Source organism: Takifugu rubripes, chromosome 2 (assembly GCF_901000725.2).
Source record: "Takifugu rubripes chromosome 2, fTakRub1.2, whole genome shotgun sequence".
Classification (NCBI taxonomy): Eukaryota; Metazoa; Chordata; class Actinopteri; order Tetraodontiformes; family Tetraodontidae; genus Takifugu; species Takifugu rubripes.
Genome location: NC_042286.1, coordinates 5,153,840 through 5,172,761, shown reverse-complemented (window position 1 = coordinate 5,172,761; position 18,922 = coordinate 5,153,840). Strand labels below are relative to the sequence as shown.

At 41.9% G+C, this 18,922-nt stretch overlaps 1 protein-coding gene, 1 long non-coding RNA gene and 2 gene segments (V, D, J or C); 1 reads left to right on the top strand and 3 right to left on the bottom strand.

The window, feature by feature from the left end:
* The window catches only part of LOC115248046 (Ig kappa chain V-III region MOPC 63-like), a 31,516-nt gene extending 29,565 nt beyond the window's left edge, over positions 1-1,951 (bottom strand). Inside the window, 2 exon segments of the V gene segment in view lie at positions 1,488-1,812; positions 1,898-1,951. Of these exon segments, the coding sequence occupies positions 1,488-1,812; positions 1,898-1,949 (377 nt within the window).
* A 547-nt stretch (positions 1,952-2,498) lies between these two features.
* Positions 2,499-3,817, top strand: LOC105418532 (Ig lambda-3 chain C region-like; the record flags this gene model as incomplete). The annotated part of the segment is given in 2 exon segments: positions 2,499-2,637; positions 3,288-3,817. Coding segments are annotated over 2 exon segments (462 nt in total), but the record flags the coding sequence as incomplete, so codon positions are not given.
* A 3,911-nt stretch (positions 3,818-7,728) lies between these two features.
* Positions 7,729-9,822, bottom strand: LOC115248104 (uncharacterized). Its single transcript, XR_003887120.1, has 2 exons — positions 9,783-9,822; positions 7,729-9,644 (listed from the first exon to the last, which is right to left on the bottom strand). It is a non-coding gene; the product is annotated as an uncharacterized lncRNA (long non-coding RNA).
* A 161-nt stretch (positions 9,823-9,983) lies between these two features.
* Positions 9,984-18,912, bottom strand: LOC101072607 (serine/threonine-protein kinase PAK 2-like). Of its 5 annotated transcripts, XM_011615458.2 has the most exons (17): positions 18,721-18,912; positions 17,132-17,212; positions 16,409-16,617; positions 14,817-15,010; positions 14,634-14,740; positions 14,306-14,453; positions 14,206-14,222; positions 14,012-14,125; positions 13,681-13,801; positions 13,538-13,601; positions 13,417-13,465; positions 12,807-12,919; positions 12,607-12,724; positions 12,407-12,506; positions 12,116-12,312; positions 11,874-12,011; positions 9,984-11,759 (listed from the first exon to the last, which is right to left on the bottom strand). In XM_011615458.2, exons 4-17 carry the CDS (start codon positions 14,992-14,994, stop codon positions 11,673-11,675), a joined length of 1,551 nt encoding a protein of 516 aa, XP_011613760.1. In that variant the 5' UTR covers positions 14,995-15,010; positions 16,409-16,617; positions 17,132-17,212; positions 18,721-18,912; the 3' UTR covers positions 9,984-11,672. The 5 variants fall into 5 exon arrangements, with proteins under 5 accessions (XP_011613760.1, XP_011613766.1, XP_029687141.1 ...); XM_011615464.2 differs by lacking the exon at positions 16,409-16,617; XM_029831281.1 differs by lacking the exons at positions 16,409-16,617; positions 18,721-18,912 and adding an exon at positions 17,633-17,882.
* Positions 18,913-18,922: the final 10 nt, after the last annotated feature.

Below are 18,922 nucleotides of genomic sequence, written 5' to 3'. Positions count from 1 at the left end.
GTGGAGAAAGACACAGCTGTCCTGGCTTCTTCTGACTATCCTGAAGCAGACAATGACACAAAACAAAATGTCCATTTTTATATGATATATTATTGGGCAAGAAAACCAAATACATAACAGTGATTGTAAAGTTTTGACAGCTGGTGTATCTTCATTTTTATTGGCTGTCATGGAAACAAGAAACTCCTCAGATTTGTTTCTGAGCTCTGGAGCCTGGCTTCATCCACTGAGAACATGCACCAAATGGAGCCACAAGAAAAACACCAGCCACTCGTCTCTGAGCCTGGGTTGAATCAGGGACCCGGTGGCATCATCAGTCTCTCTGAGAAAACGAGGAGCCCCAAAATTGTAAATTTAACCATGACAACCGTTTCACTGCGACTCTGGATGAGTTGATGATGAGCAGACATGTGAGCTGTGATCAGGGAAAACAGTGTTTTTTATTTATGATAGTGAATGAAGACGATAACAGCATTAATTATAGTACCACAAGTTTGGGACTAACGTTGACTTGATCACACTTTACAGTCTTTGATGATACTGTTCTGGTGAAGACTAAAACTCCCCACATGCTGCCCTGATACTCTGCCTACAAGCTTTTTAAAGCATCAGATGTGATGTAGATGAGTAATTCTCTTTACTTAGGCCATTTTCATCAGGCCTTGGAAACGGCAGTGATCAGACCTCTATAAAAAGTCTCATCTGGATGCTGCATCAATTAGCAACAGGCCCATAACAACCCTTCCATTCCTGGGAAAGATGAGTGAAAGAGCTGTTATTCAAAAGATCCACTTCTTCATGCTTGAAAACATTCCTTTCAATATATTTCAGTCTGGATTTCCCCCAGACCACAGCACTGAGACTGCACCTCAGCTAATAGGAAATCACATCTGTAACTGTTTTTATGCAGATGAAACACCACTTTATATTTAAACTCATGATGTGGCTACAGTCCCTTAGTTGCTCCCAGTAATTATATTCAACAACTCAGTGAGTGAAAGTGTTAATGTTTCCTCCATCTCAATTCAGAAAAGACAGAAATGATCGTATCTGCCTTCAAGAATGAAAGGTCAAAGATCAGAGCTCCCCTTGACTCGATGCAGCCTCTGTCTCAGCCTATTACCACCTAAGGAACACTGGTAGATTTAAGGGTTCTCTGCCTGGAGAACACACAGAGAAACTTGTTCATGTTGTCATTTTCAGAAGGTTACCGGTAGATTATTGTGAAGGGATCTTCACACTTGGAATATGATTGTGTGTGAATTTGGCTGCACAAATAAACTTGTTAGGATTTGGTTGATAATCCGATCAAACAGTGTTTGAGCCAGTTTGTGTGATTAAAGTAGTTGTCAGTGATGTTTCTGTCAGTTGTGTGTTCACTGGTCTGTGTCAGAGTCTCTTCCTCTTCAGCAGCTGCTGGAACATCTCAGTGTCTCTGCTCTCTGACTGAGGGAGGTTTTTGTTCCACTCTAAATCACTGTGTGAACACTGGGCCACTGTGATAACCCAGACAGTAATAAACTGCTTCATCTTGAGTCTGAACTCCACTGATGGTCAAAGTGAAGTCGGTGCTGCTGCCACTGCCACTAAACCGAGCTGCTGTTCCTGAATGATTTATTCTGATATTTCTTACTAGCAGCTGTGGAGGCTGTCCAGGTTTCTGTTGAAACCAGAACATACAATCCTCATATGATTGTCCATTATAACAGCGGCTGTGAACAGCAGGGTTTGTTTTACAGGTGAGAGCGACAGTGGATCCTTGAGTAGATGTGATCACTGCAGGCTGAGTCATAGTCACCTGACCGCTGCACCCTGCAGACAAAAACACATCATTTATCAGCAGAAAGAGAGGAGAGAAAAGACACAAGGACATCTTTGAGGTTGTGAGGGAACAAACCTGTAAAAGAGCAGCAGGTCAGCGTCCAGATGAGGATGGTGATGAGAGTCATGCTGCTTGTGCTTTCTGCTGTGTTGACTGACAGATCTGAGTCCTGCAGTGTTGAACTAACACCACTATAAACCTTCTCAGATCAGCTGATGATGCAAAGCCTCCTCTCTATGGAAATGACGTCTCTGCTCTCAACACACTGAAGGCACGAGCAGACAAAATCAACACAAACACAGCTTGGATTAAAAGCAACTTTCTTCTTCATGGAACTGAAGAAAAGATTTGACAAATACAGCTGAGCATCAACAACAGATGCTGATGTGAGAATGTTTGCATTTTTAAACTGGATTCAGCAGTTTTAGCTTTAAAAAGAATTTCTTGGAAACTTTTACAGCTGACTTTGTAAAATGTTATTCATTTTAAATAACTTGAAATTGCATTTTTTAAACCATAAATTAAAATGTAGAACAAGAATATTGTAACTGATCCACATCAGTTTTGATCATGTAAAGAGACTGATGTGTAAAAGTGATCAAATCGTTCAAATTCAAAGAGAAATTTCAGTTTGAATCTATTGAAAATGTTGGTGCATTAAATCAGCTGGTAATAATCCATTTTTGAGAGAAAAAGATGTGAATTTTCAGTGGGTGGCTGCTTGTTGACAGTGCAGGAGGTTTTTGTACGACCACTTGATGAGTTTGTATCACTGTGTTGGACGTTTGGTGGAGGAACCAAACTCATCGTTGACTGTAAGTAACAGATTTTTATTTGAATCTTTTTCACTTTTACACTTTTAGCAATTTTGAAGGAGACTTTTTCATTTGTCTCTTTTTAATTGTTATTATTTGATACCATCTGAGTCACAACTTTATAAACATCATCATTAATTAAAGATTATATTAAATTGTTTCTTTATAAACTGAAAATAAATAACTGGCTTCTCAATTTTAATGTTAATTGTTTTAAATTTTCTGTGGACATCTAACATTTGTAGTTAATTAGACTCAACTTTCATTGCTCAAAACCTTCCTTGAGTAGTTTAATCTCATTATTGTTTGGTCATTTTCAACATTCTGACTGTTTAACAATGTAAAAACTGATTTTATTAGATTTTATCCGTAAATGCAACTTTTCTTTGCGTGGACGCTTCATTTATTTTCTCTGTGGTGAAAAGGAAGTGAAACAGACAGATGCCACAGATGTGAAGTGTGTTCTCACCAGTGTTTCACCTGTGTCACGTTAAACTCTCGACTGTATATAAAGAAGTTAAAGAGAAGAAAATCGTCACGCTGTCCAACATTGTCCAAACATGTCAAAATGTCCTCAGTCATCACCAGCTAACGGCTCAGTCAGATTTGATGGTGTCCAAACCTTCACGTCTTTCTGGTCTCTCCTCCAGCGGGTGTGGTGCGTCCCACCCTGACCGTCCTCCCCCCCTCCCCAGAGGAGCTGCAGCAGGGCAGTGCCACACTGGTGTGTCTGGCCAGCGGGGGCTCCCCCTCACAGTGGAAGCTGAGCTGGAAGGTGGGGGGCAGCAGCACCACCACACCGGCCTCACACAGCCTGGAGGTCCTGGGGAGTGACGGCCGCTTCAGCTGGAGCAGCACCCTGAACCTCCCTGCAGACCAGTGGAAGAAGGTGGACTCAGTGACCTGTGAGGCCAGTCTGAGTGGACAGAGCTCTGTCACTCAGACCCTGGACCCTCACAGCTGCTCAGTCTAGAGGTTCAGCAACACTTCCTGTCTGGAAACCGTGCTGCTTCTGTCCTCAACATCTTGATGGAGCGACACATCTTTTCTGCTCACATATTCCTGCATGAGCGTGACTCTGCTTTCATCTGGACATTTCTCTAACTCACCTCACTCATTTTCTGTCCTCAGATGTGAATTTAAAGTCACAAAATAAACATTTCAATCATTTCAGCCAACATCTCTGTGTTTGTTGTGATTATTGATGAGAAAATCTGATCATCATCATCATCATCATTTACTGTCATTTTGTCTTTAGTTTTCTTGGGTTTTGAAAGGAAAAAGTGGGAAGAATTCAACAATCATAGTTGAATAAGAGGTGAAATATCAGTGTAAAATTACAATTAAACAAGCAGAAGAGATGGTTTCAGCTTGTTGTAAATTGATTTATTTAGATCAGGGGTCGGCAACCTGCGACTCTTTCATCATTATGTTGCAGCTCTGAATGGCTTGGGAAAATTAATTCAAAAGTGTTTTTACCTTCTTTCTTCAGACCTTGTGCAGTTTCGGTGATCAGCATTCGCCTTCTTCAGAGACGTTTGACAGCACTTGACTGGCAGCAGGCAGATTTGACAGCCGGCATGTGCGGAAAAATCCGCGTATTATTTGTTCACTCGAAAGCATTTTTAACTTTAATACAGTCAAAAACGATAGCTTTCATCACATTTAGCTTACTAATTTTTTATAAACAAACATAACTCTAACGATCACTTGCATATGAACGTAAACGTCTCAGGCCCAGACAGCTGACATCTCCCCCTCCTTCCGCCTCTCAGTGCAGCCTCCACACCAGCGTGAGCGAGACACACACCTTTATTTCTGCAGATTCGGGCTAATTTTTTAAGTTGAAACTGATCAGCGAACATCTGATTGACCACATGGTTCTGTGGTGGTGAAATAGTTTTTAGGTCGACGTGAAGAGGGACTAAATAACACGAAGAGACCAAATATACACTGCGCAATGCTGGAGAAGTTCCCATAACACAGAACCTGGTGTTGTCACATCTTTTGCCACTTTAAGTGAGCCATTATTTAAAGTTATAAAGGGTACATTTTATTTCTTATGATCCTAAAGGCAGTTCATTGAGACCGATGAGAGATCGCTACGGGAGAGAAATTAATACACAAAGCCGTTACGCAAGAAGTGAGCCAGAGTAGGAGAAAAAAAAGAGACTATATCTGTGTTTTATCATCTGTTCTGCTCCTTAGTTTGTCTGAGTGCAGAGCAGACTGTTCACTGACTAACACTGTCTCATAAAAACACACAGGAGTGCGCAAATGCGCATGGATGAGATGGACAGCAGCGAATCATCTGCGATGTCACTTATAAAAAGCTGAGGAACACATTTGTATGAATCTTTAGGAAAGTTCAAAGATCACGCATCTTTCGCCAGACGAAAAATCTAACACAGATAAAACCGTTGTTATCCATTTATCCAATTTTGCATTAGAGCAACAAAAATCGGGAAAGGAGTCGTTATCCGTGTTTTCATCTCTATCTTAGAGACGAATATTGGAAAATTGCACGGAGTGTGGAACGTCCAGCGAGTTAAAAACGGCACAATTTTGTGGCGAGCTGGGTTGTAGATTGCGTAAGAACTCAGACATTTGTTAACTCTTATAACAGTTCCTTTGTTCCTTTCACTGCTTGATTTCAGGAATTGCCACTTCATTAAACTCTGAATGGAAGATACACGAACGAAGGGAGGCCTTCAATCACACACATAACCTCGCTTATGGTGTCCAGGCGCCAACAGTAATTAAAACAGTAATTAAATACATCAATAATTAGAACTTAATAAATAGAACAGTAACATTGAAAGTTGCAAAAGATAACATTTATAATGAACAAAAACAGGGTTAACACCAACCTGAACCCACAGACACGCTGCCACAAAGCATGCTGGGAAATAACCACACTGACCCTCCCCAACACGCTACAATATCTTAACAAAGTATTTAATTTTTGTTTGTTCGTTTGTTTAATTGTAGTTGTAAATTGTAAGATTATTGTGAATTTTCTATAACATGGATGGACTGCATGGATTTCATAAGCAACACACTATTTTACAAGTGTAAAGATAAACACACACACACACACACACACACACACGCATATATATGTGTATATGTATATATATATATATATATATACAGTATATATAGACACATCTTCATTTCAGATGTCAAAAAGTGTTTGTGTCTCCCAGTGTTGTCTTTTCCGTGGAAACCGGGTCAAAATGACTCTTTGACTGTTAAAGGTTGCCGACCCCTGATTAAGATGAATATGAACATGAATGTGTTTCAGGGCTGGTATCAATCAATCTTAATATAGCGTCTGTTACAATCAAAATTGTTTCTAGGTGCTTTACAGAATCCCAGGGCCTGACCCCCAATAAGCAACAGTGGCAACAACCCTTTAACAGGAAGAAACCTTGAGCAGGACCAGGCTCATGGAGGAGGACCCTCCTGCTGATGGCCATGAGGTATGAGATCATTCCTTTATGTTCTCTGTATTATTTGTTCGTATCATAAATATTCAGAATGAATGAAACAAAGTTAATCAGATCTGCACATAGAAGCAGCACTTGAGTAAATGTAATTACTGATTTAATGGTTAATTATTACTAATAATTTTGTGTCTGTTATAAATTGTAATATATTATTTCTACATTAAAGGTTTAAGGTTTTGAACTGTTTTGACTTGTGTTTAAATGAATCTGGTTTGTACTTGGTGACTCTGGTGTTGACTGAACCAGTTCTGCTGGTGACTCTTCATCGTCTGCAGCTGCAGCTGCTGTTTTCACTTCAGTCACACTGAGGGAGGTTTTTGTACGGCTCTAAATCACTGTGTGAATGTTCCGTCGTTATGGTCACCCAGACAGTAATAATCTGCTTCATCTTCAGCCTGAACACCAGTGATGGTTAGAGTGTACTGAGAACCAGAGCTGCTGCCACTGAATCGAGACGGCGTTCCTGTGTTGAGACTTGATGCATAATATATCAGAGGTTTAGGAGCCTGTCCAGGTTTCTGAAGGTACCAGCTGAGATAGTTGCCAATATTTGAGCTTCCTGTGGCGCTGATGGTCACAGACCCTCCAACACTAACAGACTTGAATTTATCAGCCTGAGTCAGAAAGTTGTTGGCAGAAGATTCTGAAATGACAAACAACAAATGTTAAAAAGAGCAGCTGAAAAGAGCCTGGAGGAGCAGTTATGATGTAAAAATGAAATGATTTCAGCCTCCTTAGAAAGAAGAAGAGGATGAAATCAAACAATGTTGAAAAGTCTCACCCTGACTCAGAAAGATGACAGTCAGAATTATTGACAACATGGTGATGCTGAAGTTTTCAGTGTGAGAGCGTGAAAAGAGTTCAGACTCTCTGTGACATCAGAACTTTAAACTCTGAGGAGCAACCATGCAGAAAAACATGCAAATGTTCTGCAGAAGACAGAAACTCACCTGTTCTAGTGAAACACAGACACACATGAGGAGGAGTCACTGTACATTTTATTAATTTTTCTCATTTTTTTCTCCATTTCCAATTAAATTATACCATTAAATTCTTAAATATATTTTCATCTGATGAAATATAAAACCTGAATAGTTAAATATCTGACAGAAATCTTCTAAATGACATCAGAATATTTAATTATTTACCTCACAAACTGTATAAGAACATCTACATCTGTATTAATAATAAAAAAGAAATGTGTCAATATTAGTAATTAGTATTGTGGTTTTCTTGGTCCATGAAAATCAGATTCTCTTCTCTTAATGGATCTGCTCCTCCAGAACCTCACGTCTGCACTGCATTCTTCTGCAGAACATCTGCCTGCTCTCTCATTTCCTGAATGTTTCCGCCTGTATTTCCAGTCTCCTTGTGAACTGTTGTGGCTGCCTGAGGTTTGAGGTGCTTCTACCACGTAAAGATGCTTCCCTCTTGTGTTCCCAGACTGAGACTGCACTGCCTGTTTATCTTTACATGGGAGGTGGATTCTTCAGCAGTTTGGTGTTATTGTTTCTGTGAATGACTTAAACTGTCCCAGAAGCTCCCCAGACTCCCCAGTAATTCAGTGATCTCGACAAAAGCTCTTCAGATCCAGGTTTAATCAGAATAATTTACATTATTTCAGGCTTATACGCGTGTTTAGGGCCCTGAACACATTCAGCAGACCATCTGGCACCGTGTCCCTGTTCTGATGGCATCAAACACAGCAGCAGTGAAAGACTGTGTTCCATCTGGGAAGGAAACATCGTGGTGGCAGAGGTGTGGCTTCAGGTGTGGCGTGCTCAAGGGCAGAGGGCAGAGGTGTGACTCAGGTCAGGAAACAGGACATTTGGTTGCAGGAACCAAGACACCGATGTGGCCGTTTCCACTGCTCAATACTGGACCGCAGCACAGTCCAAAACCAGCTGGAAAAACCCCAGTCAGAAGACACAAACGCAACAGGGAAATGTCTCCAGTTTCTCCACAGACAAAAATCAGACGATTCTCACTGTAAAAATGCAAATTAAAGGAAAAACCAACAAAATGTGAGAGGAAAAAACAGATAATACACGTTGCAAATAATGCAAAAAAAACCCCAATGAGAAACAGAAACCTTTTAAAAACTAGACTGTTCAATAAAGGTCCAGTGTCTATTTTCTATTATACATCATCAGAAATCAAATAAAACATAAAAACATGCTTCTGATAGTGTATGAACACCACAACATTCTAGGTCACTTAGCAGTAAAACTGTTTTTCCTAAATGTTGATGAAGATCCCTCCTGATGGGACCTGCAGGTGCCCTGGCTGGACGTGACTGGAAAAAGTAAATCAGTTTTGTCCGCTGACAGCCACCGTAGGTTCTGACACTGGACAGGTTGTTTCATTCTTGCAATAATGAATCTCCACCAAGGGAAATAATAATAATTGCAAGTTTGGGGCAGTTTTTAAGATGCATAAATGCTGTTTGAGGAGGATTTTATGGTTATTTCAGAGGAGCTTGTGATAGAGTATGAGACTGTATCATGTGCGTATAAATGAGATGAGCAGTTATGCATTGAAAATATAATATTTTTACAAATTATGAAGAGGACAAAAACCAAAACCAGTGTTGTTGAACATTTCAAGGATGAATGAGTGATCTACTGAGTGAAAAGCCTGAGAGAGGTTCATGAATATGGAGGTAAAATGACTTCTCTCATCCAGGATAGTTGGAATATTCTTAATGATCAAACTGGTGGTGGTGAGAAAACTGTGATGTGGCCTAAAACCAGAGTGATACGGATTTAAAATGGAACGAGTTTGAGTTGATGCTGATTATATGTTCTCTGCATTATTTGTTAAATAACAGTATCATAAATATTCAGAATAAATGAAGCAAAGTTCATCAAATCTGCACATAGAAGCAGCACTTGAGTAAATGTAATTACTGATTTAATGGTTAATTATTACTAATAATCTTGTATCAGTTGTAACTTGTAATGTATCACTCATCTGTTAATGCTTAAAATGAGTATTTGTGTATTTTTCATGGTTATTTTAAAGATATTAAACTTGATTTGACTTGTGTTGAAATGAATCTGGTTTGTACTTGGTGACTCTGGTGTTGACTGAACCAGTTCTGCTGGTGACTCTTCATCGTCTGCAGCTGCAGCTGCTGTTTTCACTTCAGTCACACTGAGGGAGGTTTTTGTACGGCTCTAAATCACTGTGTGAATGTTCCATCACCATGGTCACCCAGACAGTAATAATCTGCTTCATCTTCAGCCTGAACACCAGTGATGGTTAGAGTGTACTGAGAACCAGAGCTGCTGCCACTGAATCGAGACGGCGTTCCTGTGTTGAGACTTGATACATCATATATCAGAAGTTTAGGAGCCTGTCCAGGTTTCTGAAGGTACCAGCTGAGAGCATTGCCAATATTTGAGCTTCCTGTGGCGCTGATGGTCACAGACCCTCCAACACTAACAGACTTGAATTTATCAGCCTGAGTCAGAAAGTTGTTGGCAGAAGATTCTGAAATGACAAACAACAAATGTTAAAAAGAGCAGTTGAAAAGAGCCTGGAGGAGCAGTTATGATGTAAAAATGAAATGATTTCAGCCTCCTTAGAAAGAAGAAGAGGATGAAATCAAACAATGTTGAAAAGTCTCACCCTGACTCAGAAAGATGACAGTCAGAATTATTGACAACATGGTGATGCTGAAGTTTTCAGTGTGAGAGCGTGAAAAGAGTTCAGACTCTCTGTGACATCAGAACTTTAAACTCTGAGGAGCAACCATGCAGAAAAACATGCAAATGTTCTGCAGAAGACAGAAACTCACCTGTTCTAGTGAAACACAGACACACATGAGGAGACACTTCACATTTTATTAATTTTTCTCATTTTTTTCTCCATTTCCAATTAAATTATACCATTAAATTCTTAAATATATTTTCATCTGATGAAATATAAAACCTGAATAGTTAAATATCTGACAGAAATCTTCTAAATGACATCAGAATATTTAATTATTTACCTCACAAACTGTATAAGAACATCTACATCTGTATTAATAATAAAAAAGAAATGTGTCAATATTAGTAATTAGTATTGTGGTTTTCTTGGTCCATGAAAATCAGATTCTCTTCTCTTAATGGATCTGCTCCTCCAGAACCTCACGTCTGCACTGCATTCTTCTGCAGAACATCTGCCTGCTCTCTCATTTCCTGAATGTTTCCGCCTGTATTTCCAGTCTCCTTGTGAGCTGTTGTGGCTGCCTGAGGTTTGAGGTGCTTCTACCACGTAAAGATGCTTCCCTCTTGTGTTCCCAGACTGAGACTGCACTGCCTGTTTATCTTTACATGGGAGGTGGATTCTTCAGCAGTTTGGTGTTATTGTTTCTGTGAATGACTTAAACTGTCCCAGAAGCTCCCCAGACTCCCCAGTAATTCAGTGATCTCGACAAAAGCTCTTCAGATCCAGGTTTAATCTGAATAATTTACATTATTTCAGGCTTATACGTGTGTTTAGGGCCCTGAACACATTCAGCAGACCATCTGGCACCGTGTCCCTGTTCTGATGGCATCAAACACAGCAGCAGTGAAAGACTGTGTTCCATCTGGGAAGGAAACATCGTGGTGGCAGAGGTGTGGCTTCAGGTGTGGCGTGCTCAAGGGCAGAGGGCAGAGGTGTGACTCAGGTCAGGAAACAGGACATTTGGTTGAGGAACCAAGACACCGATGTGGCCGTTTCCACTGCTCAATACTGGACCGCAGCACAGTCCAAAACCAGCTGGAAAAACCCCAGTCAGAAGATACAAACGCAACAGGGAAATGCCTCCAGTTTCTCCACAGACAAAAATCAGACGATTCTCACTGTAAAAATGCAAATTAAAGGAAAAACCAACAAAATGTGAGAAGAAAAAACAGATAATACATGTTGTAAATAATGCAACAAAAAACAATGAGAAATAGAAACCTTTTAAAAAATAGACTGTTCAATAAAGGTCCAGTGTCTATTTTCTATTATACATTATCAGAAATCAAATAAAACATATAAAAACATGCTTCTATAGTGTATGAACACCACAGCATTCTAGGTCACTTAGCAGTAAAACTGTTTTTGTATAAATGTTGATGAAGATCCCTCCTGATGGGACCTGCAACGCGACTGGAATAAGTCAATCAATTTTGTCCGCTGACAGCCACCGTAGGTTCTGACACTGGACAGGTTGTTTAATCTTTGCAATCTGAATTTCCGCCACTAGGGGGCGACCTTAAAACACCGTGTTGTCTCGGTGTTTTCGTTTGCACAGGTGTGAAATTTTGGAACAGTGCACCCTGAAAGCCACTTAGACATGTGACTGTTGCATCAGATAGAGTATGCTATGGCTGTGTGTAGCTTCAGAAGACACAAAGATAAGATGAACAAGGCATTAAAAAAATACTGGTAGAAGTGAAGAGGCATTTGGGACACCACAATCATCTGTCCACAACTTCAATATGGTATTCAGATGTCACTGGTGTCAGCAAATGGAGACTTCAGAAAGAGAGAGAGAGCAGTTTAGCGGTTACTCCTCATAGCTTCCTTGGCTGCCAGAATGAGAGGGGTGAGGCTGGACAGCGGCTTTGCCAATTTCAGGAATGGATGCTGCAGAAAGAAACATTTAAAAAAAAATAAAAAACTTTAAATCCGAGAAATACAACACAGCACTGTAAGTTTTCTGGCCGATGAAGCCGTCGGTTCAACCTCCCTCGTTCCTACCTGCAGCAGCTCTCTGCCTGACCCTCGTTTCTCCACATCCATCTCCAAACAGCGGGACAGGAAGGCTCGGAAAACAGGCGAGAGCTTCTCTGGACTCTGAAGCTCAGGGGTCCCGTTGGTGGCAATTAAATACAGCGCCTGTGACAAGCATAACAATATCCAACTCTTATTGGGATATACAGGAGCATCAATTCCAAAATGAAACCTTACAGGAAATAGCAAATTTAATAGCAAACTCTGACCCTGAGAGGGTTCTCATTGAGATATGGAGGCTCTCCTTCCACCATCTCTATCGCCATGATGCCAAGAGACCAGATGTCCACTTTTGGCCCGTACGCTTTCCTGGTCACAACCTCGGGGGCCATCCAGTACGGCGTGCCTACCATGGTGCTGCGTTTGCTCTGCTCTGGGGTGATCTGGGCGCAGAAGCCGAAGTCAGCTGCGGGAGAGTGAAAGAATCTCCTGTTTATTCATTCAGGACGTTTAACAAGCGAAAACAAATACAACAATATGCGATCCAGTTTGCTTCTTACTGAGTTTAACTGATCCATCCATTCCCAGTAGCACATTATCACTCTTGATGTCTCTGTGGATGACCTGGTTCGCGTGAAGAAACTCCAGTGCCTGGAGGACCTACTCCACGAGAAGGAAGCAATGAAAGGTGAGGATTCTTAACGAAACACAACTTACTTTTACTTACTTACTTTTGAGCTTTTGCTAACCCTTACTGTACCTCTCGGCAGACGGCAGCGATCTGAGCCTCGTCCATGCACGTCTCAGTCACAACGTCGGTCAGGGAGCCACCGGCCAGATACTCCATCACCACAAAAAGCTCATCTCCAACAAGGTAACTACAATGGCGGGCAGAGACAGTCACATCCCCCGCCGGCGCTGCGCACGTGTTGATTTTGCTTTGGTCAGACCAGTGCTCACCTGTCTACAAAGTTCACAATGTTGGGATTCTTCATCTCCTTCATCACCAGAATCTCATTGATGATTAGTTCCTTCTTTGGCTGCTTCTGTAGGTTGATCTGTTTAATAGCCACCTGCAGTCAAAAAAATGTGTAAATGAGCTATAATGAGATGCTTTAGGAAAAATAACAACTCAGAAAGCCATAATTACAGCAGTATAACAGGAGCGCCACTCAGTGGTTTTCACCCAGCTGGCTGTGATGCTAAAAACAGCAACTCGGAGCAACGTTTCAGCGGTTAAGAAACTGCAGCCATTACTGGTGGCCTCTGATTAAACGAGACCAAAACAACAAAACTGGTCGTTTCTAGCTTGTTATTTCGGACTGTCTTCCTCAGGTCTAAACCACGGGATGGCTAGATGATGAGATTTACCACTCATGTAGCAGAATAACATGGGATTTGTCACAGCCGGGAAAAGTGACGCTCTTACTGCTAATGGAACTGGAAAAAAGGACTGAGAAGACTCCGGTTGTGTATTTATTAACTGCACTCATTGGTGCTTTATTGTGGTTCCTGGGAGAAGTCGAGCCTGATTTTGTAGCAGCAGAGAGGCAAAGTTAATTCCCCTCACCTCTTGTCCTGTGGAAATATCTATGGCTGTATAAACGGTGCCAGATGCCCTGAAAGTGGGGAAAAAAAGATTAAATGAGGGGTTGGGTGAACATGTTGGACGTTGCATTATCCTGACTCACCCCTGGCCGATCTTCTCGTAACGGGTGTATTTCTTCTTCGGATCTCCAATACTGACAATAGTTCCTAAGTGGCCAAAGAAAAGGCCGAGTAAGTTCTACTGAGCCAAACACAGCCACTCACTTCCAGTGGGAGTTTTACATACGGAGTTTCTCCATTATCTCCTCATCAGTCATCTTGCCTCCCTTCTTCTTCTGTCGGTCAGCTGTCTTAGAGGCGTCTCCCTCTGGAGCAGGAAGTGGGTCTATCACAGACCTCGTATATACCTGATGCAAAAGCAACATTCAAGAACTGTTATCCTTGTTTTCCATGACTGGGCTTCCATTGAGTATTTGTGTCTGATTTCATGGTTGGATGCACCACGTACGGGAACACTGTGCTTAGCAACTGCTTAGCAACAACAAACGTCATCACAGGACACCTTTGACTGTTTTCTAAGGCCGAAATCTGGGGCTGAAGTCGCTAAGTCGACTCACCGATTTTGTGTGTTCTGGCCGCGGCGCCACGACTGGAGGTGGGGTATCGTCATCATCGTCGTCATCTCCGTCCTTGCCACTCGACGGGGAAGTACCTGAACTCTGCTTGCCCGGCTGCAACGGCACACAGACGTAACTCAGAGAATGTGTATGTGACAGAATAGCACGTGCGATTGGTGAATCATTCTACTCACTGACTGCGAGTCTTTATCTGAAAAAGAAAAGCCAGGGAAGTGAGTCCGCGCGGCTACGACAATGGTTTCTTTTTCCTCTGCCGAACGAGAGAAAACTGACCTGAGGCGGAAAAGCTGAGGTATTTCTGTTTCCCACTGGTGGAGTCGTAGAACTTGAGGATGTCGAGGACGGCCTGAGGATTCTGTTTCTGCTCTGATTTGCTGATGTTGGATGTTTGAAGCAGACGGGCCCACTGCTCCGGCATGCCCTGCACACAGTCGAGCAATACTGAATCACTGTCCACCATGTTGGACTCTCATAGATACTCTTTCACACTGTGTAAATCCTTATCTATTTTAATGCTGCTCAGTCTAGCTCCACATTTATGATCAGGATTAGGTGTTTAAACAACACAAAACAATTTACTGGACATTATTTCTGAACTTACGGTGAACTCTCCAGTTACGGCATCGAAGCCAACGTGGATGGTGTGCTCAAAGTCAGAGGGAGAGGAGATCTCGGGCCTGTCCTTGTCCCGGTCTTTCTTCTTTCCTCCTGCGGGGGAGGTCAAAGGTCAGCGTGTTTGTCCTCCATGGCAGCAAGCGGTTTAAACATGCACCACTGCTCCCACCTTTCTCAGAAGCAAAGATGGAGATGATCTTGTTCTTGGACTTCCTTTCCTCGGGCACAGACGGCAGCGGGCGGGAACTGTGAATTGCCGACTGCGAGTCCTTAGGACCTCCTCCTTGGCTGCTCATCCTGACAGGGGGGGCGGGGGGCTTGTCCTCACACACAATGCTGTCACACATCTACACAGGCGTGCACCTGCACATAAGAGAAGAGACGCGCCCGATGGACGGTTGGGTGATTTTGGTAAGAAAACTCCACCTGGGCAGAGTTAAAGATGGCGGAGTGACGTGTGGAGTCCTGCTCTACACTGCAGCTGAGCGTGGATCGCTTGGCTTGGGAATCACTTGCACTAATAGCAGTGTTAGCGTCAGCAGGGTTTCAGGTGGAATTATTATTCTTCAAACATCTTTCTTGGCACATCATCGCAAAACAGACAGAAATACAGTGGAACAATAATAATAGCTTTTACCTATAAGTGCCTTTCTGGACACTCAAGGACGCTGCATAATGTTAAACAATCAATCAATCAATAAACAACAGTTAATATCAGTAACTGTCCACAATTGTTCAAACTAGTCCAAGGAGCTCAGTGTCGCCCTTTTTAATGATGACTATATCAGCTGAATATGACGCTGCTTTGATTTCTCTTGGGTTTCTAAAAGTGTCTCTTTCCTTAAATCTCGTGCAGTGGTTCTTCGTGTGCATGCTGCTTTTACCAGCGGTGGACACTCATTATCCTAATATGGTGAAAATTGAGATTGTTCTTGTGCAGACAAAGACACCGCAAATTGCAAATACATTTTTTCGGCCTGTGCACAGCACGTATTTCAGACTACGCAATGCTGCAGCGTGCATTTTCAGTGACATCACACAGGAAACCGGAAACGTAGAGGTTTCCTCACTTCCTCTGTCTGACCGCCAGTGACACAGAAGGTATAACCCCCCCCCCATGTAACAGACAGGGCTCAGTTAGACAGGAATATCTTTGACCTTGCTATCACCTACAATCTCTTCTCCAGTGCTGAACTGACTGACATACGGCACTGATCCTGGTACCATTGAAGCCTCTGCGGGGGCTCTGTGGCTGACATTTCACCAAAGATGTATATCCTTTGTACTCCCCCAAATATCTACCGTAAATATCAATTTTCCATATTCCCAGATTCTGAGTGATTTCTGTGGACCATCCATGTGCGTTTCCATGTTTTCTCCGCTTTCCTCCCACAGACCAAAAACATACACACTGGGTTTACTGGGCATTCTAAACTGCTTCCAGCAGTGAGTGTGAACATGTGAGTGTCCTGTGATGGACAGGGTGTATTCTACCTCTCATCTTTCCACTGCTGGGATAGACTCAAGCATCACCGGTGACCCCCAATTACAGGGTTAAATAGGCGGCACTTGTTGATGTAGGAATGAATTTTCCCCTTTCCCTGAACAAAATCACAACCATTCTATTTACTTTGTGTCGAAGGCTTCAAAAAGCAAAACTATCATTTGCCCTGCAAGTATTACAACAATCAAATCTAATCCCAAAAGCCAAAAGACAAGCCAGGTTTTCTCGTAGGAAATCCTGATATCCTTATTACTCACCTGCTAGTAGACTTGTGTGTATCTCACAGAAGAGCAAACAGCTAAATGTTGTATTCCCATTAGCAGTAGGCAGCTCCTTCTCCAGTGATCTTCTATCTATTTGGCTTTCTCCAGAGCTCTCCTGTGTCTCTCTTCAGCCCTCTGAGGGCAGGTCTTAGCAGGCTGTCTCATTCCTCAGTTTTCATGGATGGGACAAGTATGTTCTTGCCCTGACATGATAAAATTAGACCTTAATGTGCATTTTCAGTGGGTTTTGTGTGTGTGTGTGTGTGTGTGTGTGTGTGTGTGTGTGTGTGTAGCGGAGCCACGATCAGAAGAACACACCCAGCCCCTGCAGCCTTGAGGCTATGGAATTCCTGCAGAGGGATAGACTTGTTTCAGCCTGGCACATGCACGCATGCATGCACACATGTCTTTTCCTCATGCCTGCCTTGGCCCTGCCCTGAAACTCCCCAATGAACCTCAGCGCAACTTTCCAAACACTCACTCTGCCCCTGATGAAAGTATCCATCCCCATTAACAGTAAACACTGATCCCAACCATCAGTCATAATATCTGGAAATATATTTAATCAATTTAACATGCAGTGGTTTCTTGCTATTGTCCATAAATAATGTAGCCACGATATGATGTCAGCGAGAGGATACAGGTGCTCATAAACAAGTAGGTCGGAAGGTCTATCTGACCGTTTGCTCTGAGGTGGAGGGGATTAAAGTGACTCACGGTTGCCTCAGGATTTTCCCTGCAGCTGCACTGAAGAGGTCAGTCGGTCTCTTTGTGTGAATGTGTGGGTTCCACCAACAACTGCAGACACAGAAGATGCAAAAAATGACCCCCTGCCCTCTGTTGGTAAGCTGCTGTGATGGAATACACTTCGCCTACCTAATTACATTAGATGTGGTCTATTAGCCCTCACCTTTACCTAACAATAAATAATTGAGCTTGTTTCCATTTTTAAGTTTTAATTGGTAGAACATCCATCTAAAATGGTGATATCATGATGCCGGTTTACATGCATACATCCAAACAATTCTAATTTTTTTAGATGAGATCTACACCTTCACTTTTTTAACATAATAATAGTCATAATACTAAAGAAAAATCTGTTTTAAGTACCCCTCAAATTTAGTGCACAAATGATTATGATAAGCAAAAAAAACCCTCAATATATTAAATTTTAATGGTCACTGGCCATTTGCAGTAGATTGCAATGATTTAGCTTACCGTTACCATGTTTTTGAACACGTGTCCTATTCCTATGCACTGCATAATTTCTATTCCTCATTTATTCGCGCTCATCAGAGCACTTTCTATTCCCTAGCTGGCATCAGGGGAAATCCACTTCCTCATCCTGGAACTCCCCGAGTCCCAGAAGCGGGTTGACCAACCAGAGCTCAGCAGACACAGCCTCCAAGCTGTTTACAGGAAGTGTACAGCGAGTCTTTTGTATTCAGTTTCTATAAAAGGAAATTCTGCAGAGGACTTCCTGGAAGGAGTGATGAAGCCAACACACACAACTGCCTTTCATTCACTCAGACAAACTGTAAATATTCAACAGCTCACATAAGAAAAACATAAACATAAGTGTAAATTTACTGCCTAGGGACCACAGACTCACTACCTAAACCCACCTTTAAAAAACACCGCGATAATTGAAGGTCTGGCAGTGAATGAAGAGTAAGCAGACTGTCCAGGCGCACGCCCACACTGAACACTTTATCCTGTTATTTCAACAGCTGCCTCACCTCTGTGTCAACATTTTGACAAATTAAATCACCACCCTGGCACACAAAAGAGCCAAGACTACTGTCGGAACTTGACTCTATAGCTTGGAGCAAGGTTGTTCATTTCATGTTCTTGTGCATGATGATGTGTTCAATGTGCAGGTTTACTCTGCAGCCCTAGGTTTAACAGTAAAGATGGACATGCAAGGAAGGATGCAAGCACAATGTTTATTGTTGCTAAGCCTCGGAAAAGTAATTGTGATTCACCTTAGCTCTTCTATGAGAACGATCTACATTTTTACAAAAGGTCCAATTTTATAAAGGCATTGGTTAAAAACATGAAATTTTCCACATGAATTACAAAACCACTGCGTCTTTATACCCTATTATTACATTACTTTAAATGAAAAGGAAAGAAGCCCCAAATCCTTCCAACTCTGTGATTTTCAGTTCTTTTTTCAGAACAATTATCACTAAAAATGCCTGTAAGAGTAAAAAATAAATAAAATAACAGGAGGCCAAATGCGACCAGACAGTTATTTTGCCCATTAGAGCTCATTATTTCTGAACTAATAAATCTAAACTCACCAGTGGCTGTCAAACGCGAAAAAAATCAATCGCACTCCGGCCAAACTCCCTAAACTCCGCCCCGTCTCTGTTGACTTATTCCCGGATTGAAAATCAGATTTGACCCTTTTGATTTCAACAAATTTAACGGAGGTGTAACAACTAAATCGTTGTCTCACACACTTTTTTTACTGTCTTACCACTGTCTTGCCCTCATCCTAGT

Excerpts from the sequence above, each read along its gene's own strand:
- LOC101072607 (XM_011615458.2), bottom strand. The coding sequence starts at position 14,994 with ATGTGTGACAGCATTGTGTGTGAGGACAAGCCCCCCGCCCCCCCTGTC. Across the intron at positions 13,802-14,011 it reads GGCCAGAACACACAAAATCG|GTATATACGAGGTCTGTGAT; the intron begins GTGAGTCGACTT and ends CTTTTGCATCAG. Across the intron at positions 12,920-13,416 it reads ATATTTCCACAGGACAAGAG|GTGGCTATTAAACAGATCAA; the intron begins GTGAGGGGAATT and ends TTTTGACTGCAG.